The 27,726-nt window shown below is 45.7% G+C and overlaps 2 protein-coding genes and 1 long non-coding RNA gene across 6 annotated transcripts in view; 2 read left to right on the forward strand and 1 right to left on the reverse strand.

Annotated features, from left to right (window-relative positions):
• Nucleotides 1-13,921, forward strand: part of OPTN (optineurin) — a 59,790-nt gene extending 45,869 nt beyond the window's left edge. The window contains exon 16 of the mRNA XM_040413204.1: nucleotides 13,911-13,921. The gene's annotated coding sequence lies outside the window, so the exon portion shown is untranslated. The remainder of the gene's footprint in view (nucleotides 1-13,910) is intronic.
• Nucleotides 1-25,406, reverse strand: part of THAP9 (THAP domain containing 9) — a 29,738-nt gene extending 4,332 nt beyond the window's left edge. The window contains exons 1-9 of one of the 4 annotated variants that reach the window (XM_040413201.1): nucleotides 25,329-25,406; nucleotides 20,147-20,240; nucleotides 17,242-17,449; nucleotides 16,975-17,124; nucleotides 14,719-14,926; nucleotides 11,266-11,419; nucleotides 10,155-10,929; nucleotides 9,348-9,520; nucleotides 7,320-7,465 (exon numbers count right to left, since the gene is read on the reverse strand). In XM_040413201.1, the coding sequence (XP_040269135.1) occupies nucleotides 7,320-7,465; nucleotides 9,348-9,520; nucleotides 10,155-10,929; nucleotides 11,266-11,419; nucleotides 14,719-14,926; nucleotides 16,975-17,124; nucleotides 17,242-17,449; nucleotides 20,147-20,226 (1,894 nt within the window). In that variant the 5' untranslated portion in view covers nucleotides 20,227-20,240; nucleotides 25,329-25,406. Of the gene's footprint in view, nucleotides 1-7,319; nucleotides 7,466-9,347; nucleotides 9,521-10,154; nucleotides 10,930-11,265; nucleotides 11,420-14,718; nucleotides 14,927-16,974; nucleotides 17,125-17,241; nucleotides 17,450-20,146; nucleotides 20,241-22,132; nucleotides 22,262-25,155; nucleotides 25,198-25,328 lie in introns of those variants that run through there. The other 3 variants (XM_040413203.1, XM_040413200.1, XM_040413202.1) reach the window with 3 other exon arrangements.
• Nucleotides 25,407-25,442: 36 nt separating this feature from the next.
• LOC120983571 lies at nucleotides 25,443-27,720 on the forward strand. Its single transcript, XR_005775128.1, has 3 exons — nucleotides 25,443-25,567; nucleotides 25,829-25,871; nucleotides 27,497-27,720. It is a non-coding gene; the product is annotated as an uncharacterized LOC120983571 (long non-coding RNA).
• The last annotated feature ends 6 nt before the right edge of the window (nucleotides 27,721-27,726 follow it).

Below are 27,726 nucleotides of genomic sequence, written 5' to 3' on the forward strand. Positions count from 1 at the left end.
TTTATATTGACAGTTGGAACACCTCTTTCAATTGGTAAATTGTAAAACCCCCTCTGATTGGCTAGGGGGGGGTTTTACAATTGGACTGTTTCCCCCGGGAAACAGTCCAACAGCAACAGTGGGACCCTCACGGGTCAACTCGAGGATGTTGGAAAAGTAGTCTTAAGATTCCAGGTCCGTCTGCCAGGATAATCCAGCCGCATTCCCGTTTTGAGGCCCTGGCCGATATTGTATGGTGAAATTGTAGGGTTGCAAAGCCAGGCTCCACCTTAGTAATCGGCCATTCTCTCCTGCCACCCGGTTTAGCCATATCAAGGGATTGTGGTCCGTCATGACGGTAAAAGAGCGTCCATACAGGTAGGGCTGCAATTTCTTTAAAGCCCAGACTAAAGCCAAACATTCTTTTTCCACGGCAGCATATCCAACTTCACGGGGTAACAACTTGCGGCTGAGATACACCACTGGGTGCTCCTTCTCGTCGTCGCCAACTTGACTTAGTACGGCTCCCAGTCCGAACATGGAGGCGTCTGTATGTACGACAAAGCGTTTGTTAGGATCGGGTGCCGCCAGTATGGGAGCTTGTGTTAGGGTGGTTTTCAACAGTTGAAATGCTGTTTCGCACTCCAAGGACAACAGGACCTGTCTAGGGAGATTCTTTTTGGTCAGGTCCGTCAGTGGTTTGGCTATGTCACTATAGTGGGGTACAAACTTTCTGTAGTACCCGGCTGTCCTTAAAAATGCAAGTACCTGGGCCTTGGTTCTGGGAACCGGCCAGTTTAGGATGGCCTCGATTTTTGCAGGCTCCGGCCTCTGCTTCCCACATCCCACTCTATGTCCCAGATATTGTACCTCAGACATCCTGATATTACACTTGTCTGGCCTTAGGGTCAGGCCTGCAACTCTGATTCTGTCTAGCACTATGCCCAGGTGTCTGAGATGCTCCTCCCATGTCTGGCTATAGATTGCGATGTCTTCAAGATATGCGCATGCAAAATCCTGCAGACCACCGATGAGTTGATCTATCATTCGTTGGAAGGTAGGCAGAGAATTTTTCATCCCGAATGGCATTACCCGTAACTGGGTAATGCCAAACGGGGTGATGAAGGCTGACTTTGGAATGGCGTCCGCCTCCAGGGGAATCTGCCAGTAGCCCTTACACAGGTCAATAGTCAGATAATGTCCCTGAGCTATTTTGTCCAACAATTTGTCCACTCGGGGCATGGGGTAGGCGTCTGTCACAGTACAGTCATTCAGTCGCCTATAGTCCACACAAAATCGGGTCGTGCCATCCCGTTTTGGGACTAATACTACAGGGGAAGCCCAGGGGCTTGCTGATGGTTCAATCACCCCTAACTCAAGCATCTCCCTAATCTTTGCCCTCATCCCTTCTTGCACAGCTCCGGGAATCCTATAGGCTGATTGTCTCAGGGGCTTCTGCCCGAGGGTCTCCACCTTGTGCACTGCCAAGTGAGTGTATCCAGGGAGTGTTGAGAACATCTCTTTCCGATCCTGGAATAATTCCCTGACCTGTTCTTGGGGTCCTAACTCATCTCCTAACAAAACATCTTCCACCCCCCCCCCCCCCCAGAACGGTTACTGATTACGGGAAGCTCCAGCATCGGCAGGTATTCAGAGTCCCCGGTGGCCCTCTCGTGATAGGCCTTCATCATATTGATGTGGAATGTCCTCTTAATTCTTGTGTCTGCACAGCTGGCGACCACGTAGGTGGTGTCGCACAACAGTTTTACCACCTGATAGGGGCCCTGCCAGGAGGCCTGTAATTTATTTTGCTTCAAGGGTTTTAGTCCGACACAAAAAGTGCAATTCCGAGCAGATCGATCATACCAAACCTTCTGCTGACTCTGGGCTGATTGCATATTCTCATGGACTAGCTCGGTAAGTTCCCGCAGTCGCTCCCTGAGTTCCAAGACGTAACTAAGGATGGGGTGGCCTTACGGATCCTCTCCCCCTTCCCACTGGGCCCTCACTAAGTCTAAGGGTCCCCTAACCCTTCGCCCATACAACAGCTCAAATGGTGAAAAACTGTGGACTCTTGAGGTATCTCCCTGTAGGCGAACAGTAGGTGGGGAAGATATTTCTCCCAATCCTGCCTACTCTCCACGAAGGCCCGAAGTAGCTGTTTTAGGGTCCCGCTAAATCTCTCGCACAGCCCGTTCGTTTGGAGGTGGTAGGGTGCGCTCTGGAGGGTTTTAATACCACAGAGGCGCCAGAGCTGCTGGGTCAGCTCGGCGGTGAACTGATTTCCTTGATCAGACAATATCTCCTGGGGAAATCCTACCCTAGTGAACACCCGCAGTAAGGCATCAGCTACCGTGTCAGCCTGGATATTGGATAGGGGAATGGCTTCCGGGTAGTGGGTGGCATAATCCACCACTGTAAGAATATACTTCGTCCCAGTGGGCCAATAATGTCTACTGCTATCCGGCTAAAGGGCTCCCTAATTATCGGCATGGGGTGCAGAGAGGCTTTTGGATGATCCCCCGCCTTTCCTACCCTCTGGCAGGTCTCGCAGTATTCTCGTACCTCTGCATGTAACCTAGGCCAGAAGAAAGCACGAGACAACCGACTCCGGGTCTTAGCTATCCCTAAATGTCCGGCCAAGGGGATATCGTGAGCCAGCCTCAATAGCTCTTGTCTGTACTTCTGGGGTACGACTAGCTGTTTATGGGGGCCCTCGCACTTCCCGTTGCCCACCCCTTCAGTTTAACGATAAAGAAGCCCTCCCTCCCACTCTATTCCGTCTTCCCCTAACCCCCCTGGATCCTTGCCTGCCCTGTCCCGATAGCACGCTATAGTAGGGACTCTCCGGGTTTCTTGCCTAACGTCGGAAGGAGAATCCCAGGACATGGGGTTGTCAAGTCGGGGTAACGTGGGAGGATTTGGTCTTACCTGGGTCCCCATAGGAGTGGAGTTGCCTTGTAGGTGGCTTTGTTGTCGGGTGGTCACGGCCATGGCGGTCTCTGCTGCAAATGAAGAAGTCAAATGCCCCAAGTCGTTCCCCAAAAATACTTCCGCGGATAACTCATGGAGTATCCCTGCTCGCACTTGTCGCTTCCCTGAGCCCCAATCCAGGTGAACTCTGGCGGTGGATAAACGCAGCACCTTGCCCCCTGCTACCCTGACTGCCACAGTCTGGCCAGTTTGGGCCGACTGAGGAACCATGTGAGGCTGAATAAGGGTAATCGTAGCCCCGGAATCACAAAGTCCCTGGGCCGGCTGCCCATTAACCCATAGCGCCTGACGATGGTGCTGCCGATTATCTTCAGCTGCGGCCTGGACGGGATCAGTCTCGAACAGCTCACCAAACTCTTCCTGAACATCTAGAGGGTTGGCCTCGTTCTGGAGGCAATAAGTTGCCGACCTGGATGACTGGGCAGTCTCTTGGTACCTCGGGGATCGGTTAGGGCAATAACGCTGCAGATGACCCGTCTGATTACATGTATAGCACTTAGGCCCGGTAGAAGGTTTTGATCGAGCTAAGGGTCTAGAGGCAGCCCACTGAGATACTGGAGTTGGGCTCGAGGTCGGTACACTGGGCCGCGGTAGTGGATAGCGCTGGCCTCCAATGGATCTCCGAGAGTCCAGATATTCATCGGCCAAAGTCGCCGCTTGCTGTACCGTCTGTGGCCGCTTATCTCGCACCCAATTCCGTACTATTTTAGGGGTGTGGTCAAAGAACTGCTCTAAGAGAACTAGCTGGGTGATGTCCTCTATGGTATGAGCATGGCTTCCCTGGAACCAGCCCTTGAGGTTCCGCTGCAGACGATGTGCCCACTCCACGTAGGTTAGATTGCCTTGTTTCCGGGATTCTCGAAACTTAATCCGGCTGGCTTCAGGGGTAATGGCAAATCGGGCTAGCACGGCTTCTTTTACCCGGTCATAAGACATGGCCTCTTCATCCTCCATGGCCCGATACGCATCCGCAGCTTTGCCAGTTAGGTTACTCGCCAGTAAGACGACCCGATCTTGGGACGGCACTTTATGTATCTGGCACAGTCTCTTAAAGTCCTGGAGGAACTCTTCTATTTCCTCCTCTCCTTCCTTAAATAATTTGAATGCGCGAAAGGGCAACTTACGGACAGGTGCTGTATCTCTAGGTGTTGTCTCTGATCGCCGTATTTCCGCCATTCTCCACTCATGTTGTCGCTCCAATTCTCTATCTTGCTGCTTATCCTGCAGCTGGATGTCTCTGATGGCATTCTGTATGGCGGTCTCGGATGGGTTGGCACCATATAATGCCAACCGCTCTCTAACTCGTTGCTGAAACAAGTCTTCCACGGACAGAGGTCCAGCATCACCATCCCTCTGATCCATCTCAGCTAACTCACTGATCAAGGTGGCCTTGTTCTTTGTCCCAGCGATCCCTCCTTGGCTCTCAAGTAAATCTTTCAGCGTGTCTCTCCTGCAGGCTGCGTAGCTGGTCATTCCTAGTTGTGATTTGGAGTGTCCCAGTAACTGGAGAGCCAATCCCACCGCTGCCTCCAATGTAACGAGCCCCTGCTCGCTCTATTCTGCTCTCACGGCACTCCCTGATGTGACCACAATATCTGCTGGTTCCGCCGTTGATGATCCGGCCTCAAACGACCGCTCGTGTCATTTTAATTCTCACACAACTAACACCAGTCAGGCTGTATGTGAGTTCAAACTGACAAAATTCTTTATTGAATGCCCCACATATATTTATATTGACAGTTGGAACACCTCTTTCAATTGGTAAATTGTAAAACCCCCTCTGATTGGCTATGCAAATGAGGTAAGCAGGGATTAGTTCAAGAGCTTGGCTGGGAGGCAGATGGGTGTGGCCATTGTCACAGAGAGATTCAAACCATGACAGTACATATCTGCTTTCCTGACAACAGGGCGTCACCAGTTGGGGAATGTCTCTACACAGTCTGACATTGGACAATCAGTGTTGAGAGACCGAGTACGAATACAACTCTGACAAGGAGAATGGTAACACACGCCATTTATTCATAAATAATCCAGAGGAATAAAAGGGGAAAGGCACAATGCAGAGTTATGAGAAAACATGCTTCACAATCGTTATTTCATGTGGTAAGTGGTCCTCTTTAGTACATCACTGGAAAATGGAAAAAGAACACCTGTAAAACCGGATGTGATTGAGCTGAGATTGAAGTGTAAACTGCTAATGATGCTTGGTCAATGATCAAACAACCAAGAAGGAGAGCCTTTTATGTTGGGTCATGCAGCAGGATATATATTAATACTGGGTGGCATCTCCCCTTGCTGCAATACAGGTTGCCACTCTGGTATGGTAATGGTTATCCATGTGCTGGGTATCCTCCTGTGGTACGTCATTCCAAGTTCTTTCAACTTGGACCCATAGTTCAACCAAGGTGGTTATTGGCTGCCTAGCATGGTAGATCCTTCACCCCATCTAGTCTCAGATATTCTCGATCACGGAGATATCTGACAATTGAGCTGATGACTACTCTGAAGAACATGTTGTATAGTGCAGGCAGTGTGTGACTGTTTCCATGATGTCCTGCACAAACTAAAGGCTGGTCAAATCTTCCCTAGACAGAAAGTGCCATGGTAGCTAATAGCATCACACACCATGACACCTGGTGTTGGTCCTGTCTTACCCACTGAGGAAGAGATAAGATATCTCGAAACGCGTCTGGGCGTATTACCTGTGAAAGAAAGAATCATCTCAGCGGTGCATGGCCATGTACTAAAGGACGGTGAATATATCCACTCACTCACGGAAGATAAAGAAGTGTTGTAAGACTCACGAAAGCGAAACAACCAACACAGGTCTCTCACGAGAGTAGAGACGGGATCCAAGCAAAAACCGGACCCGATACAAACACAGCGGAGAAAGGCTGAAGCGTGGGACGCCACGGCAGAAATCCTTCCGCAGACCTAACCGAGTGAGCCTACACGGGACACAGTGAGTAATACAAATTTAAGTGGAACTATACCGAATTGCTGCACGAGAGGCGGCATAAGCACTGTGATAACAGACGTGCTGGACAATTGACTTTGCATATACAGCGTACTCAGACCCTGAGACCGCTATAGGTGACGGACAATCCAGTCATGGTGTAAAACACAGATTATCCTTGACTATCTTTTACCTCATATCCTATACGGTGGCATAAGATTTTAATTGTACGCATTTAGGACTATGTGAGATCTGTATGAGAATATATGCTATCGAATACACCTGAAGCATAATATCTACTAGCTCTGACCTGCTCTGTCGCAGACGACTGTGATCCAATAGCCTTACCCAATTGGGGGGACACGGATGCAGCCCGCTGTGCCTAGCACTCAGATCTTTTTGCCTTAGAGATATACATTCTTCTGGTTGACACATATGTTATATATGCTTTTTTATCCTTTTTATGAATTTTACCCTGATGTACACAGGATATAACGTTTATTGTTTAATAAATATTTTTATTCAACTTCCACGTATGTTCCGAGTGTTTTGAGTGCCGGTTCTATCCAATCTATTGGTCCTGTCTGTGTTCGCCCTATGCATGATGGCAATAGGCTCTCCAGCCCTCCTGTGAATTCTGATGCAGTCATTAACGGAAAACAACAGTGTTCAGTGATGAAAGCAGCTTCTGCCTTGGGACTAAAGATGGCTGCATCAGCACTACTGGCAGTCTATACTTATAGAATCTATGCCCAACCGCATTACGTTTTCCAGGAGTTTTTATTTTCCAGTAATGTATAGAGATTATTTTTGGGGTATGCCCAATCCCTACTGTTTGTAAAACTTGATCTTGCTGTACCACAGCTCAGCTACTTAAAGAGGACCTTTCATGGGTCCAAAGAATATGAACTTAGTAGCAGGCTGCATAGAGCGGCGCCCAGGGAACTACGTGCACTTACTATTATTCCTGGGCGCCACTCCGTTCGCCTGCTGTGGCCCCCGGTATTTTCAACATTTAGAGCAAGGAGACGCCAGTGTCTCTCCTTCTCCCTGACAGCAGCGCTGTCCAATCGCAGCTCAGAGCCAGGGAGGTTTTTTTTTTTCTCCCTGGCTCTGAGCTGCGATTGGACAGCGCTGCTGTCATGGAGACGGAGAGACACTGGCATCTCCTCCTCCTTGCTCTGAATGTTGAAAATACCGGGGGCCACAGCGGGCGAACGGAGCGGCGCCCAGGAATAATAGAAAGTGCACTTAGATCCCTGGGCGCCGCTCTATGTAGCCTGCTACTTAGTTAATATTCTTTGGACCCATGAAAGGTCCTCTAAGTTTTTTCATAAAAACAGGTCATAGTCATTTCTTTTTTCCAGATAAACCAAGCTTTAAACTCTACCTTTGTGTCTAACACAGTTGAAAAAAGCTTTGAGGTGATGGCTCCTGAACCTAGAGGTAGTGATGCAGTCATGATCCATCAATAGACGTGGTAACAATTTGCTGAGAGAAGCAATATTTACTAGGAGACCGACAGTACACCGGGCCCTAAAAGGAGAAAAGGCATCAAGAAAAGGTAATTGCACGATCACATTTGCTGCTTGTGTTTCCTCAATTTTATGGCAAAAATTGGAGTAGATCTTACCAGACCTATAGGCTGCTACCAGACTGGTGCGCTGCACAAAACCATGACTGGCACCTTACTTGAAGCCTTATCTGCTTTCATTTATATCCACCCTCCGGAATGGTATGTATAAGGCCTCCTGCACACAGACTTTTATTTTTATTTTTTCTGTTTGCTATCCATATACGGAACCATTTATTTCAATGGATCTGCAAAAACACTGGAAGGTACTCCATATGCCTTCCGTTTCTGTATTTCCATTGAAAGATAGAACATGTCCTATTATTGCCCGCAAATCACCTTCTGTGGCTCCATTAAAGTCAATGGTTCCGCAAAAAAAAACAGAATGCATACGGAATGCATCCGTATCCGTTCAGTTTTTGCGGAAACATCTATTGAAAATATTATCCCCAGCCCAATTTGTTTATGTACTTACTGTTTAAACATTATTGTATGCTTCTGTTTCCGATCCGCAAAAAAACGGATCACAAACTGAAACCAAACTGCAAAACGGAACGTAAACACTACTGAAACAAAAAAAACAGAAGGCCTCAATCACACAACCAGATGTGGCAATGGCCCCATTAATTTCAACAGGGCCGCAAAAACACACTGTGCTGTCCGCATCCGTATGTCCAATCCGCAGCCCCGTAAAAAAGATAGAACATTTAAAGAGTTCTCCAGGCTAGAGGTATTGATGACCAGTGATGGCCAGTTCGCATTGTTCGCCGCGAACACATGCGGGCTACCATCTTAACTCACAAGTCCGGCGAGGCACAGGTAAGCACTTACCTGTGCCTGTGCCACGAGCCGGTCTGAAACAATTGCGGTCACCGGGAGCAGGCAGTTCTGAGAACAGCCGCCGGGGGCCTTCAGCGGGCTGTTATCGGAACTGCCTGCTCCCGCTGACCGCATTTGTTTCAGACCGGCTCGCGGCACAGGCACAGGTAAGGGCTTACCTGTGCCTCGCCGGACTTGTGAGTTAAGATGGCAGCCCGCTTGTGTTCGCGGCGAACAATGCGAACTGGCCATCACTGGTCATCAATACCTCTAGCCTGGAGAACTCTTTAAATGTTCTATCTTTTTTACGGGGCTGCGGATTGGACATACGGATGCGGACAGCACAGTGTGTTTTTTTGCGGCCCTGTTGAAATTAATGGGGCTTACCCTGTGCCTCGCCGGACTTGTGAGTTAAGATGGCAGCCCGCATGTGTTCGCAGGCGAACAATGCGAACTGGCCATCACTGTGGATGACCTATGCTCAGTTCAAACCAAAAAGCAGAGACTATGAAGCAGAAGCGGCACGTTCCGCAAACTGTGCAGTTTTGGGTGCCAGTTGATTTGAATGGGAGATGAGCTGCAATACCCTGGCATGACCTTCTGTGTATGGATTGTATGGAGCCTTCTGCTTTCAGCTCCATGAACTGTATAGTGTCTGGTGCTGCCGCAGCCCAAATGAGATAATCGTTGTGGGTGCCAGGTGTTGGACCCCCCCCCCCCCCCCCCCCCACTAACAACTGGAGCCACCTAACAGCTTGAGGAGCACTGCACTATATCATAGAATTCTATAAACTTGACAAGTTCAGTTCCATGTAAAAAAAACTAAACATTTTTTGTCCCAGTAAAGAATTTAAACATGTGAAAATGTGTTAAATCTCCAAATATATCTATTTTAGGTTCTCCCAGTTTCTTACCATAATGATACAAAGTGTTATTTATGGACAGCAGCAGAACATACTTATTGCATCTTTAGTTTTTCGTTTTCCATAAGTTTAAATTAAAATGTTAGCATGTTTGAATTTTTACCTTGAGGACTGGAAAAGGAATTCATTGTCACATGTTGTAAGAGTCAATAAGTATTCACGGGTCTCTTGCAGGACTTGGAGTTTTTTCTCTAAGTTGTTCTGATTTATGGGGCTTTTGTCACCTTGTAGCCGCACACTGCTGCTATTGCAGATATCAAATAGTCTACCAATAATCTACAAATAAAAACACGAAACATCACCATAGGTAAAGTGTATTGTAGTAACAAATATTAGCTAACAGCAGGATGAGCCAGAGAACAGAGTCATCAACCAGTTGTAGAAGTGAATCTGAAGAACCATGGTGGATATGACATAAATGTCTGAAATTGGAATATCCCATTTAGGGGGTTTTCCGGTTTTCTCATATTGATGACCTATCCTCAATACCAGATCGTCGGGGGTCCAAATATTAGCAACCTGCCGGTCAGCTGTTTGAAGAGAATGTAGCACTTGTACGAGCTCTGCATTCTCTTCACTGTTTACCTGCTCACCGTAGACATTGCAGTAGTGGAGCAGTGTAATTACAGCTATTCCATCTCATTCAATTGAGCACCTGTAATTACACTGTTCCGCCACTGCAATGTCAATGGTGAGCAGGTAAACAGTGAAGAGAATGCAGAGCTCATACAAGTGCTACATTCTCTTCAAACAGCTGATCAACAGGGGTCGCGGGAATCGCACCCCTGCCAATCTGGTATTGATGACCAAACCTGAGGATAGGTCATCAATATGCAAAAAAATGGATCGCCCCTTTAAGTTGGAATTGTTCAATTCTTTGAACATAAAGAATAAAAATTTGCAGACGTACCTGAATAAAGTTGATAATGGCCTGTAAATCATGACCGTGTTCCTGATTTAATTCCTGAACAAACTGCAGTGCGTTTGCAACAGTATCACTAAGCTTATTACACAACAGTGTCATTTTCACAATCTCCAAGTTCCTCATAAGACGAAACATTCTAGGCAGGTTCATCAAGTCAGTGATATACTGCCATGTAATTGCTCCTTCTGGACTCTGGATGGAACCAAGCTCTTCTATCATGTCGCTGACTATGTGCAGTTCATTACCCACATCAAACACAACATAATGTCTGTAATCTCTGTTGGGCAAGGAGAAGTGTGTCTGAAGTGACCAGGGATCTGTGAGTGTACATCCGAGCATGGTGCACATTTCTTCATTATGTGGATGTCTATCCATTGACACAGCAACTACCTCAAACCTCTTCTCGCACAGCTCATGCAAAACATGAGCAAGAAGTTGCTTTTGTGCTTGTGGGGTCAATGATTTAACATAAAAATAGGCAATAGGGACATTCCAGTGACCAACTGTTCCACCAAGCATGAACATCAGGACTTCATTAGCCACATCTTGGCTTCCACTTCCAGACCCTCCTTTGCCCAAGTTCACAAAACCCACAAGTTCATTTCTACACGAGTCATAAGCAACACTTTGTTGGATTGAAAATGTACCCAAAGCAAGAGACACCTTGGTGTACAACTGCGGGTGAGCTTGCTTCTTCTGGATCAATGCTTTCAGGGCTAAAGTATTTATTCCAGGACCTCCCTGATCTGACTTCAGCCACCTAAAAATATAAATACACAATGCATTAACAGTCAGGCTAGTAATGGCATAGCAATGTTACGTACATAACAAAAATGATCATGTGTATGAAGAAGCACCGTCATTCTGCACCCCACCTGTCCAACGGTCTCATGTTGTTGTCTATCAAGTTTCATCTGTAAAGTTACATATGAGCATCACATAAAGTTCATGCTCCGTTCTGTCCAGTTTCTACACAGAATATTGTGGCAGACAATATTATAAATCAATGTGTTCCATCAGAAGCAGTCATAAAACACATTAGTACAGAAGCCACGACACCAGTGTGAACAGTGCCTAGTTTTGTCCTTGAACTTACTGTCGGAGTCTTCTTGGCCCTGGCAGTGGTAGTTTGGTTTCCTTCCTCAGGTATTTGTACACCAGAGGGTCATTCAGTTGTAACGTCAGGGAAAACATGCGCTGTTGGGCAGAGTACTCCGATTCAGGCTTTTTGAAACGTTCCAGAGGAATGTCTAGTGAAGCAAGATAAGAATTTACAAGTGTGAATGATTTTTAGATGATTTAGCATAATGGGGGATGGGGAGAATATACCAAACTAAATGGGACAGAATTGTAGCTTAAAGGGAACCGGTCACCAGGATTTAGTGTATAGAGCTGGGGACATGGGCTGCTAGATGGCCGCTAGCACATCCGCAATACCCAGTCCCCACAGCTCTCTGCGCTTTTATTGTGTTAAAAAACAGTTTTGATCCATATGCAAATGACCTGATATGAGTCCTGTGTCCGGAGAGGAGTCAAGCGGAAAGGAACCCAGCACCACCCCGCGTCCTCCGAATCCCCTCCTTGCTGGCTGACGTCACAGAGCTGGAGCGCCGAAATCTCGCGATGCGAGCTAGCGCATGCGTAGTTCGTTCCCTGTGCTGATGCCAGTACAGGGAATGAACATGATGCCGACACTGCGCATGCGCTAGCTCGCGCATCGTGAGATTTCGGCGCTCCAGCTCTGTGACGTAAGCCAGCATAGGAGGAGATTCGGAGGATGCGAGGCGGTGCTGGGCTCCTTTCCGCTTGACTCATCTCCGGACACAGGACTCATATCAGGTCATTTGCATATAGATCAAAAAGGTTTTTTAACACAATAAAAGCTGTGGGGACTGGGTATTGTGGATGTGCTAGCGGCCATCTAGCAGCCCATGTCCCCAGCTCTATGCACAAAATCCTGGTGACAGGTTCCCTTTAAAGGAACTGTCCTATGAAAAATATTGCTTATATCTAGGGATGAGCGAATCGACTTCGGATGAAACATCCAAAGTCGATTCGCATAAAACTTTGTTTAAATTAATTTATGAAGTTATTACCTGAAGTCTCGTGAGACTTCGCGAATCAATAACCTCGGCTCATCGGAGCCAATACATTCTAATACTGTACAGAACTCCTGCTCCGTACAGTATTGGAACGAAGTTTTATGCGAACCGACTTCAGATGTTTCATCCAAAGTCGATTCGCTCATCCCTACTTATATCTCCAGAAAATAATGTTTGTATAGCGCCACCTGGTGTTTCTCTTGAACGCCCTTCTGTGTCATCTCATAAGTTACAATATTGCTGCCTCACACTGCTATTAATTTCTTAGCATCTCTTGACGAGCAGAGAAGACACTGCAGCTTCAGAGGCAGACAGTTCATTGCACCAAGGATCGCCTTTTGCGTACCTGAAGGAGCAGAGAGACAGGTGGACACAGAAAGGCTTTTCAACAGAAACAGCAGGTGGCGCTATTCTAATATTATTCCTGAAATAGCTGGGGATTTAAGCGTTTTTTTAGTAAGTGTAAATACAAAAAATGTTTATAATTATGGACAACTCTTTAATTTGCAAAAAAAATGGCAAATATGCTTAGTAACAGATTTAATATGTATATTACACATTTTTTTGCACCTCGACCAATAGGTGGTATAAAGTTAGACAAAAATGTCTAAACCAGCAGTGGAGGCAGTGCTTGCACTATAGGTAAAAGTACCGGTCTCGCTTGGTCGCCTTGTATCTGTGCTGCAGCAGTGGCCGTGACACCTGGATCCGAGTAGTGTATAATGTTACACTTAGGCCTTATGCACACAGCCGTGGCCGTATTGCGGGCCGCAAGCAGCGGGTCAGCAATATGCGGGCATTGGCCGTGTGCTCCCCGCATCACAGAAGCGGACCCATTCAAGTTGAATAGGTCTCGATCCATCCCGGCCGCCGCACGGATGTTGCCCGTGCATTGGGGACCGCAAATTGCGGTGTCCAATGCACGGAACGGCCGCACAATGGCCGTGTGCATGAGGCCTTATGCAGCGCTTCACTCCGGCTTCCTCCTTCCCTATGCTCTGCCCTGACAACACTGATATGCCTTCTAGGGGAGGAGGAAGCCAGAGTGAAGCGCTGCATAAAAGCGTAAAGTTGCTGGTGATGGGAGGTAACATTTTAATCTTAGGGGCGGAACTCAGCAAGAGAAAGGACAGTGGGCTTGGGCCCTTTTAAAACCCAAGCCCACCCTGCTTGGCACTTTGGAACCATTATCAGGAGGATTAAAACTACTTTTTCCAGACATTTCAAACATTGCCAAAAGAGTAAAGGGTAGGTCTACAATGCATCTGCAGCAATCTGGTTTAATAGGTAAAAATAAGGTGACAGACTCCCTTTACGTTTTAGCCTAGCTGTGAGCATCTTACTTTCATTTTGAGTGTCATCTGACATAAGAATTGAGCTATAATGAGTGTTTATGAGCACTCAGGAGATCAGAGATAAGGCTTCATATGTTTCCTGATGGGACACAGTGTAAACACAGAATGTCAACCCTGTCTACAGAAAGCACCAGATTTTTTCTTTAATAAAGACTAATTGAAAAAAAAGATTTTCATGTCAAAATGAGTAAAATGCTATAATAAAAAAATAAAAAGTCCTCAAACGGTGTCCTTTAAATCCTTTTTTGCAGTATGGGGTAAATACACTGCGGTGTTGACTCTAGAAACTTGCTTGAAACTACATTTATATTTTTCAATAACCACATGGTACCAGACACGTCTCTACAGAATGAATATCCAATTTCTATATCATGATCGACTCCACTGGGTTCTGTCATGGTTGCCTTCTTTTTTTTCTCTGAACGGTCACATTTACTTGGCTGGGGAGCCGCACATCAATCCCGTCCCCTCTTGATTGCTGCCCGATGTCTGTAAGAGACTGACTGCACCCAGATGACTGTTACTCTATTATTGAGACTGGGGGACACTTAAATGGGACTGGCCACGGTTATGTTTTTGATTCGGGATCCTGACTATGTTAGTCAGATTGTTTAATACGAGTACTGGTAACTGATCATCTGTAAAATGACAACATTTAAAAAAAAAACTGTTTAAAAAAAAAAAAAAGTAGCTGTTGAAATTCAATGTATATCCTAACCAGAACGGAGCTTCTAAAGGTCTACCTTGGGGCCACACCTAGCTTTATGTTTCAATCCTCAGGTATTTATCCTTAAAAATTGATATGAATAAACTGACAACTGTGTTACCAGTTGGCAGGGTTTCCTTACATACTTTCGCGCTGTCAGCTCCGAAAGGACAATGTCAGAGCATGTAGCGACACTCCCCAAATAATAACACCTGGTTGTCAATTTATTCATAAACTTGTAGGAGGAATAAATGAGGAACAACACAAAATAGAGTTATAAGACAAGATGCTCCAGAACTTTTAGGCGACAAGTCCTCTTTAAAGAATATATGTTGTGGAACACGTGTCTGTGATAAAGACGACTCTTTTCACATTTCAGCCATTACCTTCGTAAGGCTGGAGAATGTCCAGAAGCTCAGAGCTCAGCAAGTTTCTCTTGATAAGCTCACAGTAAATACTATGACAAGTCTGTCGTAAACGCTTCTCTCTGTCTTTCGCATTTCGAAGTTCCTTCTCTTTTTGTGCTCTTGAATCTTCTGATGCTTGGAGCTTCTTTTTTAGGGTGTCAATATCTGGAATGTAATATGGATGATCCTAGAAAACAGCATAAATGCTGGAATATGAAGAAAATCTATTCATACAGGCAGTTAATCTGGTTATCCATACTTCACATTTGCTAGAGAAATCATCAGTATCGGCTGTGCTCTAGTAAGAAACGGGCAACTGACTGGTTAGCACATTTTTATAGTCATACAACAATTCCTTGAGCCAGCCTTGTAAAAATAATGCATATCCTTCACGCCCAATGAGCCAAGTGGGACACACTATATAAAGGTTTCTTTCCAGTTTTAGGGTAATAATGCTTAATCACTACCTACATGAAAAGTTATGCAGCTTTCCAATGTATGTTATATTTTATTTCTTTGCCATTTTCAAGATATTTATTTGCTGTCAGTGAATAAGAATATTCTGGCGCATCTTTAAGTTTAGTTGAGTCTAACTACAGCTTCTTCTCCGCCTCTCTCAAATGGGATGAGCAGTTGTAATTACACTGCACCGCCGCTACGAGAGATGTTGTGCAGGTAAATACTGAAGAGGACGCAGCGCTCACACGAGTGCTGCGACCTCTTCAAACAGCTGATCAGCAGGGGTGCCAGTAGTCAGAAACCACTCCTTTCTTGAGCATAGGTCATCAATATCTAAAGCCCGGACAGATCCTTAAGGGTGCATTCACACGTCCGTAGTGTATTGCGGATCCGTAATACACCCCGCCCGGCACCCCCGCAATTGCGGACAAGAATAGGGCATGTTCTATTTTTTTTTCCGGAGCTGCAGACCGGAAGATCGGGGGCGCGCTCCGGAAATGCGGAGAGCACATAGTGTGCTCTCCGCATCCATTCCGTCCGCATAGAAAATGAATGGGTCCGCACCCGTTCCGCAAAATTGCAGAACGGATGCGGACCCATTTGCGGATTTGTGAATGGAGCCTAAAGAGGTTATCCAGTGACTAATGTGAAAAATTAAAATCAGACATCATATAGTACATGACAATCTCTTTCTAGCAAACACATGGCTCTTCTAGGTTTATATCAAGCTGAAAGCTCAGGAGGCGTGTCTCAGCTCTCCCTATCACAGCTCAGGGGGGTGTGTCTCAGCTCTCCCTAACACAGCTCAGGGGGCATGTCTCAGCTCTCCCTATCACAGCTCAGGGGGCGTGTCTCAGCTCTCCCTATCACAGCTCAGGGGGGCATGTCTCAGCTCTCCCTATCACAGCTCAGGGGGCGTGTCTCAGCTCTCCCTATCACAGCTCAGGGGGGCATGTCTCAGCTCTCCCTATCACAGCTCAGGGGGCGTGTCTCAGCTCTCCCTATCACAGCTCAGGGGGCAGTTGAAGGATAGACCTGAGCATGTGCAGCCATCCCAGTGAGCAGGACAAAGAAATAAATAAATAAAAAGTATAAAACAGCAGGTGGTGCTTTACAGATAGATTTTATTGAATAACTCAGTGGCTATGCAAAATGTTTAATTACAAAAGTATTCAGATCCAGGTGGTTTGAAAACTATAGAATATTTTTCGTGGGACAACCCCTTAAAGCTGCCCTTGTGACATGCCTCGCATCTTTGAGCTTGACAATCAAAGAACTTGAATGATTATGGGCAATTCATAGCTGAGAACAGGTGTAGCTGTACAGTGAGTGCATAGGAGTTCTGCCCTTGAGTTTAAACTATAATGTCCTCATTCACTGACAGCAAAAAAAATATATGGAAATTCTGAGTAATTGATTTATACAGGGTTTCAAGAGAGTCTGTCAGCAGTTTTGACTCTGGAAAGCTGCTGACAGCAGTAGGTAGTGATGTTTGAACATGCTTGTGTGGGTGGCTTTGCTATCAGCTGGACTAAGAAAAACATTTCAATTTAGCACATTTTAATAGTTATTCTATTAAATGGAAAAAAAATATACTATTTGACAAATACAATTTATATTATTGTACAATTAAAAAAAACAGACACTGAGTAAATGGTGCTCAAAACAGGTTCCTGAAATCTGTGATCAAGATACATGCATAAAATACATAAAAAGTTGGAGCCTGGAGCAAATGTCAATGAATGGGCACTTTTTATGTAACTTATATTAACGTACCTGTAGTTGTATTTGGCAGTGCACACCCGCATCTGCGTTAGACGGTACACTGACCTTTTCTAGTTCTTCATTTACCGTTTTAGTTAGCAGAGGAATGTCAGATGGTTGTGTAGATGTCTCTAAAACTTTGTTTTCAGATACTTCAGTCCTCTGATGGAAAAATATGAAATTCTCATTGTTTCAGTATTTAAAATGTAACTATTTTGTCTCTATAAAGTGAAGCAATCTGATACATTCTTCATACAAATGGAAGAATCCTCCATTTACCTGTGGGTCTTCTGGAAAATTGAAAATGCTGGGTATGACATCATCTCTTAACCGCTTTGTCTGCCCAGTAGTGTCAAAGCAACTTTGCTGAAAGTGGAGGCTGCACAGTCGCTGGTATCTGGAAGGCATCCATAACTCGCCTGTGCTCGTTGCTCTTTTCATAGCGCGGCACCATTTATCCAACAAGGCAGGATTTGACCTTGGAAACCTTCAATAGATTACAAATGAAATAACAGGCTATAACAAATATCTTTTTCTCAAAATGTCAGTTTTCAAGAAATTGGTACATAAAAAAAAAAAAGTCCCAACTGAAGATGTGTATCGGATTTAGTGAAGCCAGAAATATTTTCTGTATTTTACCCCCATACGCATCATTTCTGTAAATGTATATTTTCTCTTTGAGGGGGCAGGCTCTCCCTGGAACCTGTCATCAACTTTATGCTGACCTCACTGAGGACAGCATAAATTAGTAAAATAAATGCTGATTTCAGCGGTGTGTCACCGCTAAAAGTAAGTGGTTGCTGAGAACCAGCATCATAATCATTGCAGCACAGGCCTTGAAAAGAGTCACGACTACCTGAGAAGAGTCATGGTTATACATAATCTCCTGCTCTCACCCATCTGCTGATGATTGTCAGTTCTCTCCTATAGAGAAAGGGAGAAAACTACGCAGAAGCCTGTCAGTCATCAGCAGGAGAGCAGGAATTCATGAATAACCAGGACTCTTCTCAGGAGGCCGTGACTCTTTTCCAGGCCCAGTTTGCAATGATTGTGATGTTGGTTCTCAGCAACCACTTACTTTTAACTTATAAATGACAGACCGCAGACCTGTCTCTACTTTATTCTGCCGTTAGTATGGGCAGCATGAAGTTGATGACAGGTTCCCTTTAAAGCATACCTAACCTTTCAACAAACCCAGCATTAATCATGGCCACTGTATGTTTTTTTTCATTCATTTTATCAATTTTCCCCTGTGCATGCTGAATGTCTAGTTTGCAGCTCTCCCAGAGATAATGGGTGGACACTAGCCCCTATCCACTGCACACAGAAAGCAGAGGATAATCTTCTTCCTAACTTTCATTTACTCCCTCAGGATCATGGAGGACATTACAGAGAAGTACTGACTTGTATGGCTGTGAATAAAACACTTGAGCTGAAATATAAGCTTCCTACGTAGCTGCAGTAGTCTCATTGTTGTCTCTCCTGGGGTCGTGTCTTACTCAGCCCTTCCTCACTCCTACCCCCTCCCCTTTCCATAGACTTATACTGACATGTAAAATTATATTTCAGTGGAGCTGGTCTGTCCTAAACGGGTTTAAGGCATTTTTCAAAGTGAAATACAATTAGCAAGGGGGAGGGGGAATAGCTGATAACATGAGAAACAGACATTTCTCTCCGATAACACATATTACAAAGTTTCTTATAGTCATTTCTACTATTCATTTATGCATAGCAGTGTGAAAAGTTAGTGACAATTTAAGAGCTGTGTTATGTGCTCTGACCAATCAGATCTTTCCCTTGTTTATCCCCCTGCCGTCTCACACTTGAACTGGTGGTGTTGCAAACTTCTATTAAATAGAATATTCTCACGTGGGGGGAGGGATGTACATTGTGGTGGTAGTTTCACCACCCTTTTTGTACCTTTCTGTAAGTTTACATTTTTTTAACTAAACAAATCTGGTTTTAAAAATAAAATTGAATATTCTAACATGGTTCAAGCCTGGGAGCCAGAGTGCCTCAAAAATATACTATGACATGTAAATGAAGTAAATAAACTAATCGATAATTAATATTTAACATAAATAATACATAAATTGAAAATTTAGGGTACATTCACATGACCATATGTATTGTGTAGTCCCCAAAACACGGATTTGCAAAAAATCCGGATGATGTTCATGGGACATCTCTGTTGCACCAGTTTGCTTTGCAAAGCAGACAAGAATAGGACATGTTCTTTTTTTCGGGGCTGCAGAACAGACATACAGATGCGGACAGCACACAGTGTGCTGGCCACATTTTTTGTGCACCCATTGTAATGAATGGGTCCGCGTCCAATCCGTAAGTGATGAAGAGCAAAAATATGGTCACGTGAATGGGTCCTTATGGTATTGTTTCAAAGGCAAAGGCCTATCATCTATTCTGAGACTTAGCAGATCAAAGGATAAACCTTCACTCTCTACAAACCACCATCAGGGAAGCAGGTATTGCATTTCCTATGGGGTCCAGCAGTCCAGGTGTTTCCACCTCTGCTTACTCTGGGAGAAATAAGGGACTGTCAAACACTGAATGCAGATCACTGAAAGGACTGGAAACAAGAGGGTAAGTCGCTGAATGGGGACCCATAATCAATTGTCATATCTTCCTGTTTGCTGAATTCCCTCTGCATTCGGTGTTCATGGTGGATTGGAGAACAATTTCATGCTTGCTATGGCCCTATCCCTACTTCTTAAAGGGGTTCTACAGTTTGTTTTAACTGATGATCTATCCTCTGGATAGATCAACAGCATCTGATCGGCGGGGGTCCGACACCCGGGACCCCCGCCGATCGATCAGCCGTTTGAGAAGGCAGCGGTGCTCCAGCAGCGCCGCGGCCTTCTCACTGTTTGCCTCTGGCCCAGTGACGTCACGACTAGTATCAACTGGCCTGGGCGCGGCTAAGCACTGTTCACTTGAATAGAGCTTAGCCCCGCCCAGGCCAGTTTATACTAATCGTGACGTCACTGGGCCAGAGGCAAACAGTGAAAAAGGCCAGGGCGCTGCTGGAGCGCCGCTGCCTTCTCAAACAGCTGAGGGTCCCGCCGATCAGATGCTGATGATCTATCCAGAGGATAGATCATCAGTTAAAACAAACTACAGAACCCCTTTAAGTCCATTCACAAAAACTGCTAAAGATCCAAGTCACCTGTGAAATGTTATTCCTTTCTCTCTGGCCTCCAGAGTGTACCTAGATTTGCACCCCGAGGCAGCACATGACACTGGCATCTTACTGGCACCCTCTGAAAAAAATATAATATTGATCTGTCAGGTGGGAGCAGATGAATAAAAGCAATAGTCACTATACAAAGGAGAAAGTGATGTCATACTGTGTAAAACAGATGTATAAAAGATAATCTGTCCTAACTGATTGACCAGCTTTACCATGAACTAGTCATACACAACCAAACCTAAGAATGTAAGAGTATACCAACTCCAGCTTAAAAAAAACTTATCTGCTATTAATACAGTCCTGATCAAAAGTTTAAGACCACTTGAAAAATGGCAAAAAATCATATTCAGCATGGCTGGATCTTAACAAGGTTCCAAGTAGAGCTTCAACATGCAACAAGAAGAAATGGGAGTGAGACAAAACATTTTTTGAGCATTCAATTAATTGAAAATAACAATTAAACTGAAACAGGCTGTTTTTCAACTGATCCAAATTTTAGGACCACATGCCTTTAAAAGGCCAAATCTGTGGAAAGATGTGGATTCATTGTCATTTTCTGTCAGGTAGTCACACGTTGTGATGGCAAAGGCAAAAAAACTCTCCCTTTTTGAACGTGGTCGGGTTATTGAACTGCATAAGCAGGGTCTCTCACAGCGCGCCATCGCTGCTGAGGTCGGACGCAGTAAGACAGTCATTTGGAATTTCTTAAATGATCCTGAGGGTTATGGAACAAAAAAGTCAAGTGGAAGACCCAAAAATAATTCATCAGCACTGAGCCGGAGGATCTAATTGGCTGTCCGTCAAGACACTGGACGATCCTCGACCCAAATTAAGGCCCTTACTAGTGCTGACTGCAGCCCCATAACCATCAGACGGCATCTGAGACTGAAGGGCTTCAAAAACAAAAAAAAGTCTTCAAAGACCTCGTCTCCTTGAACGCCACAGAACTGCTCGTTTGGACTTTGCAAGAGAGCACCAAACATGGGACATTCAAAGGTGGAAGAAAGTTTTATTCTCTGATGAGAAAAAATGTAACCTTGATGGTCCTGATGGTTTCCAACGTTACTGGCATGACAAGCAGATCCCACCTGAGATGTTTTCTACGCGCCACAGTGGAGGGGGCGCCATAATGGTCTGGGGTGCTTTTTCCTTCAGTGGAACAATGGAGCTTCAGGAAGTGCAGGGGCATCAAACAGCCGCTGGCTATGTCCAGATGTTGCAGAGAGCATTCCTCATGACTGAGGACCCTCGTCTGTGTGGTAACGACTGGGTTTTTAAACAGGACAACGCTACAGTACACAATGTCCGCAGGACAAGGGACTTCTTCCAGGAGAATAACATCACTCTTTTGGCCCATCCTGCGTGTTCCCCTGATCTAAATCCAATTGAGAACCTTTGGGGATGGATGGCAAGGGAAGTTTACAAAAATGGACAACAGTTCCAGACAGTAGATGGCCTTTGTGCGGCCGTCTTCACCACTTGGAGAAATGTTCCCACTCACCTCATGGAAACGCTTGCATCAAGCATGCCTAAACGAATTTTGGAAGTGATAAACAATAACGGCGGAGCTACTCATTACTGAGTTCATGTTTGGAAGTTGGATTTCTGTTTTGGGGGGGTTTAGTTTTTTTTTGAAGGTGTGGTCCTAAACTTTTGATCAGCTGAAAAACAGCCTGTTTCAGTTTATTCGTTGTTTTCATTAAATTGAATGCTCAAAAAATGTTTTATCTCACTCCCATTTCTTCTTGTTGCATGTTGAAGCTCTACTTGGAACCTTGTTAAGATCCAGCCATGCTAAATATGATTTTTTGCCATTTTTCAAGTGGTCTTAAACTTTTGATCAGGACTGTATTGTGCAATTAAATTATTAACTTTCATAGGAGTTTACAAAAGAGATGTTAATCAATGGAAGTATTAATCACAAATATATTTTATGTTCTATCAATCTAAAGGCGCACTTACATGCGTGGATTGAGCTGGCAATTATTGGGATGGGACCAATCCTTCCTGATAGTTGCTTGCTCGTCCATGGAGGTGAAGAGTTGCATTTACATGCAGTGATTACCTCCAATGATCGCTAATTTCACAGCTCATCCTCATGCAGATTCATTGCTTCTGGCCAGCAGATCACGGTTTACACAGTACATGACCGGTGCCCAGAAATGATAATTTAATATACTGCCATCAGTTGATCACCAGCATCTTTACATTGAGCCTGTTATTGGGAACGAGTGTTTGTAATAATGTTCATTCACGATAACTGGCCCCACAATTATGCTGTGTAATTCCGCCATAAGGCTCCCATTTATCAAAAAGAGTAATGCAGCAGGGTGTTCTACTGGTGATAGAAAATCACTTCTTACCTCTCCTGTCCCTTATACTAGGTATCTTCTCACCTATCCTGTCCCTTATACTAGGTATCTTCTCACCTCTCATGTGTTCTCTCCTGTCCCTTATACTAGGTATGTTCTCACCTCTCATGTGTTCTCTCCTGGCCCTTATACTAGGTATGTTCTCACCTCTCATGTGTTCTCTCCTGGCCCTTATACTAGGTATCTTCTCACCTCTGCTATGTTCTCTCCTGGCCCTTATACTAGGTATCTTCTCACCTCTCCTATCCCTTATACTAGGCATCTTCTCACCTCTCATGTGTTCCCTCCTGTCCCTTATACTAGGTATCTTCTCACCTATCCTGTCCCTTATACTAGGTATCTTCTCACCTCTCATGTGTTCCCTCCTGTCCCTTATACTAGGTATCTTCTCACCTATCCTGTCCCTTATACTAGGTATCTTCTCACCTCTCATGTGTTCCCTCCTGTCCCTTATACTAGGTATCGTCTTACCTCTCCTGTCCCTTATACTAGGCATCTTCTCACCTCTCCTGTGTTCTCTCCTGTCCCTAATACCAGGTTTCTGCTCACCTCTCCTGACCCTTATACTAGGTATGTTCTCACCTCTCCTGCGTTCTCCCCTGTCCCTCATACTAGGTATCTTCTCACCTCTCCTGTGTTCTCTACTGTCCCTTATTAGGGGTGAGCAAATCAACTTCGGATTAAACATCTGAAGTCGATTCGCATAAAACTTCGTTCTAATACTGTATGGAGCAGGAGCTCTGTACAATATTAGAATGTATTAGCTCAGATGAGCTGAAGTTATTGCTCTGCGAAGTCTCGCGAGACTTCACGCAATAACTTCATAAATTAATTTGTACTGTAAAAAACCATTTCCCGAACTCAGGTTTGGTTCCAAGGTACCACTTAGAACCAAACCTGAGTTCAGGAAAAAAAAATTCAATACAAATACATTTTTTAAGTTATTGCACGAAGTCTCGCGAAGCAATAACTCTGGCTCATCGGAGCCAATACATTCTAATACTGTACGGAGCTCCTGCTACGTACAGTATTAAAATGAAGTTTAATTTAAATCGACTAAGGGTACTTTCACACTAGCGTTTTTGCTTTCCGGTATTGAGTTCCAGTTTTCATTGTTCGCCCGCGAACATATGCGGGCTGCCATCTTTTTTCACAAGTCCGGCAAGGCACAGGTAAATCCTTACCTGTGCCGCGAGCCGATCTGAAAACAAATGCGGTCACCGGGAGCAGGTAGTTCCAAGAACAGCCCGATGAAGGCCCCCGGTGGCTGTTTTCGGAACTGCCTGCTCCCGCTGACCGCACTTGTTTTCAGACCGGCTCGCGCACAGGCACAGGTAAGGGCTTACCTGTGCCTCGCCGGACTTGTGAAAAAAGATGGCAGCCCGCATATGTTCGCGGGCGAACAATGCGAACTGGCCATCACTGTTAAGTTCCATCACAGGAGCTCAATAACGGAAAAAAACTGATCATTTATCCTAATGCATTCTGAATGGAGAGCATTCCATTCAGGATGCATCAGTTCAGTCCCTCTTATGTTTTTTGCCCGGAGAACATACCGCAGCATGCTGCAGTTTTCTCTCCAAAAATCCTGAACACTTGCCGGAATGCCGGATCCAGCATTAATTTACATTGAAGTGTATTAGTGCCGGATCCGGCTTTCCGGTCTGCGCATGCAAACCTTTAAAAATGATAAAAATATTTATATTGGATCCGTTTTTGCAGGTGACACCGGAGAGATGGATCTGGTATTTCAATGCATTTGTCAGACGGATCCGTCTGACAAATGCCATGTTTGCGTCCGGATGGAACTGCCTGCCGGAATCCTCTGCCGCAAGTGTGAAAGTACCCTTGGGATGTTTCATTTGAAGTTGATTGGCTCATCCCTACTAGGTATCTTCTCACCTCTCCTGTCCTTTATACTAGGTACCTTTTGTGGTAATACTTTTCTCCACCTAGTGTCGCCTCCTAGTGGCAGCAGCTACATCCATGGTCTATCCCAGCGATCAGCAACCTTTGGCACTCCACCTGCTGGGAAACTACAACCCCCAGCATGCACACTTTCTTGACCATTCTTGTAACTTCCATAGAAGTGAAAGGGGGATTCTGGGAGTTGTAGTTTCAGAACAGCTGGAGTGCTGGAGGTTGCTGATCCCTGGTCTATCCTATGTCCACCAATGACACAAGTGAGAAACAATTCCGACCATGGAGGTCCCACCTCACAGCTTTGCGTGGTGTACTAGTTTTACAGGCTATGTTATCAGTGATCTGCATAATTCCTGGCATCTGCCCTGTGCTGCCACCCTGCAAGCCACCATTCCCCAGACTGTTGTACACCTCCAGGAGCAGCAGGGATGTTGGGATGAATGGCAGCCTGTTACATCTGTTACTATAGCTGGTCACACACAATATCCTGGATAACTGCAGCACTAGAATTCCTCCATCACTCTAGTTACTTTTCTCTACATCCAGTAGGACTGGATTTTCAGAGCTGCTTATCAATGAGCAGATTCCAGCAACCAGCAGAACACCAGCACCCGGACAATGCTCCAGAGAGGCGCATTCTACAATGGGGCACATGTGAGTTACATAATGGATACAAACTTCACCACAAACCTTACAGGAGAGGCTCCTTGTACCAACCAAAAGATGGCCGCCACACAACACATACAGGGAGGGCAACTTGCCCAAACACTGATGCTTCTACCATTTCCTTCCAGTATTAAATATGGCGCCGGTGACATCTACTCTCTCAACCAATGGGAAACGACGAAACGAAGATCCTTTACCATAGAGTGCGCCCAGAGCGTCTTCCTCTAGTTCTACTGTACCGCGGCGCGGATTGGCACGTATGCGTCTGTGGAGCGCTGGCGCCAAACGTAGTGATGTCCTCCCGCGGGGGGCGGGGCTTAGGTTGAACGCTTGGCGCGTCTTCTCTGTACGGGTAGTCGGTGCGTTCTCCTCCCGGGCACAGCTCTTATTAGAGGGAGTTGTACGTACAGTATAACCGCCAGCCTGCACCGTACAGGTATATCCCTGCATAGAGTACTGTATGTAGAGCGGTACCTGTCACCGGTCCTATACGGTGTATTGTCTTCTGTAGATACAGACCCTCACAGTGTAGCTTTCTATTCCAGACCGGTCAGTCAGGGGCTGCCTGATAACATTGCAATTTGGCTCAGATTAAAGGGGTGAGCCTTGAGCCAGCCTGCACACTACTGCTTCAGGAGATTAGCCCATGTTAACTTCCTGATTTTAAAGTTTTTCATTTCGATAATTTTTCTTGCAGATTCAAGTGGATTACCCTTAATCACTGCAACTCAATATGGAGGGTAAGTCAATAGACAGGCTACATGGTGACCAAAAAATATGTGCGATCAGTCCACGACCTGCTGTCTTCTTGGTGTGAGTTTGGATTTGCAACACCCGTTAGATGGTGAAAAAAAAATATTGCATATCGGTTGGCCGTGATTCACATTGAAGTCTGTGCTGGCAAATATCCAGCAGGTGTGCACAGTCACAGCATGACCATGTTCACAATCATTACTTGCAATGCATGTCTACATGTCGGGGCAAGCAAAGCCGCTGTGAAGACTTAAAGGGAACCTGTCACCGGGATTTTGTGTGTAGAGCTGAGGACATGGCTTGCTAGATGGCCGCTAGCACATTCGCAATACCCAGTCCCCATAGCTCTGTGTGCTTTTACATATATGTAAATTAGGCTACTAACATTTTCGGAGCCCAGCCCCGCATCCTCCGAAACTCCTCCTTTGCTCCCCAACGTCACAAAGCTAGAGCGCCGTAATCTCGCGATGCGTGAGCTAGCGCATGCACAGTTCGTTCCCTGAGGCTGATGTCGGCACGGAAGGAACACTATGCCAACTCTGCGCATCGCGAGATTACGGCGCTCTAGCTTTGTGACGTCGGGGAGCAAGGAGGAGTTTCGGAGGATGCGGTGCTGGGCTCCTTCACAGTGGGCGTGGCTGGGCCCTGAAAACGTTGTTAGCCTCATTTACATATATGTAAAAGCACACAGAGCTATGGGGACTGGGTATTGCGGATGTGCTAGCGGCCATCTAGCAACCCATGTCCTCAGCTCTACACACAAAATCCCGGTGACAAGTTCCCTTTAAGCCCGTGATCTCAGCCAGTCCGCACCACTGAAAGACATCATGTGGTACTTATTGTGGCGGGTATGTCACATGATTGTTTTCAAAAGTGGTAACTGGCTGAGAGGAACCATGTGAGATTGCAGAATCGGGAGTTGATGTCCGTTCCTGCCCTAGTCTGCGGGAGGGGTGTCTATTGGATGCAGTGACACTAATTCCAGCATGCCCGATGTGTTTAGCTCACAGAGACTATGGCTGTACCAGTTCACTTCTCAGATTCTGGATGGCACTTGTGTTGTCATTCACAGACTGCAAGATCTTACAGATGATTAGACATTTTAAAGGGGTTTTCCCATCTCAGTCAATGGGGGCATATCACTAGGATATGCCCCCATTATCCGATAGGTGCAGGTCCTTTGGACCCACACCTGCACTGAGAACAGAGCCCTGAAAGTGGTTGAGGGCACACTGCACATGTGCAGCCGCCCTCCATTCAGTTCTATGTCGGCCCCATAGAAATGAATGGGAGCGGTGGCCGGTCATGAGCAGTGCGCTCCTATTCACTTCTATGGGGATAGAGCTTGGTGATGGCCGGACCCAGGTCACCACTTCTCTGCTCCGTTCTTGATATAGGTGTGGGTCCCAGGGGTAGGACCAGCACCTATCGGACAAAGGGGACATATCCTAGCGATATGCCCCCATTGCCTCAGATGGGAATACCTCTTTAATTACATTGGATGGTTGCCGAATGTTTCACAATACAGTTGTACAGTTTAATTTCCGTAGAAAGGGACACACCTTATTTCTACTGTTCTGACTGTCAGTAAAGTAGCTGTGTGCTTCATCAGGAGATGCTGACCTGGAGCTGCTGACCTCCCTGCTAGAAGAAAATGAAGGCGCTGAGAGCAGCTATTCCGGACGCCCGGACTCCTCCAGCGAGCCGGACGCATATGATGAACTTTTTGATGGTGATGAAGCCGGTTCTTATCATGAAAGCGACAGTGCTGCTGAAGGGCAGGATGCTGAAGGGGTGCAAGAAGACTTCACAACATTGTTTGGAGATGTTGATGATCTGGAA

This window comes from Bufo bufo, chromosome 1, assembly GCF_905171765.1.
Source record: "Bufo bufo chromosome 1, aBufBuf1.1, whole genome shotgun sequence".
NCBI lineage: Eukaryota > Metazoa > Chordata > Amphibia > Anura > Bufonidae > Bufo > Bufo bufo.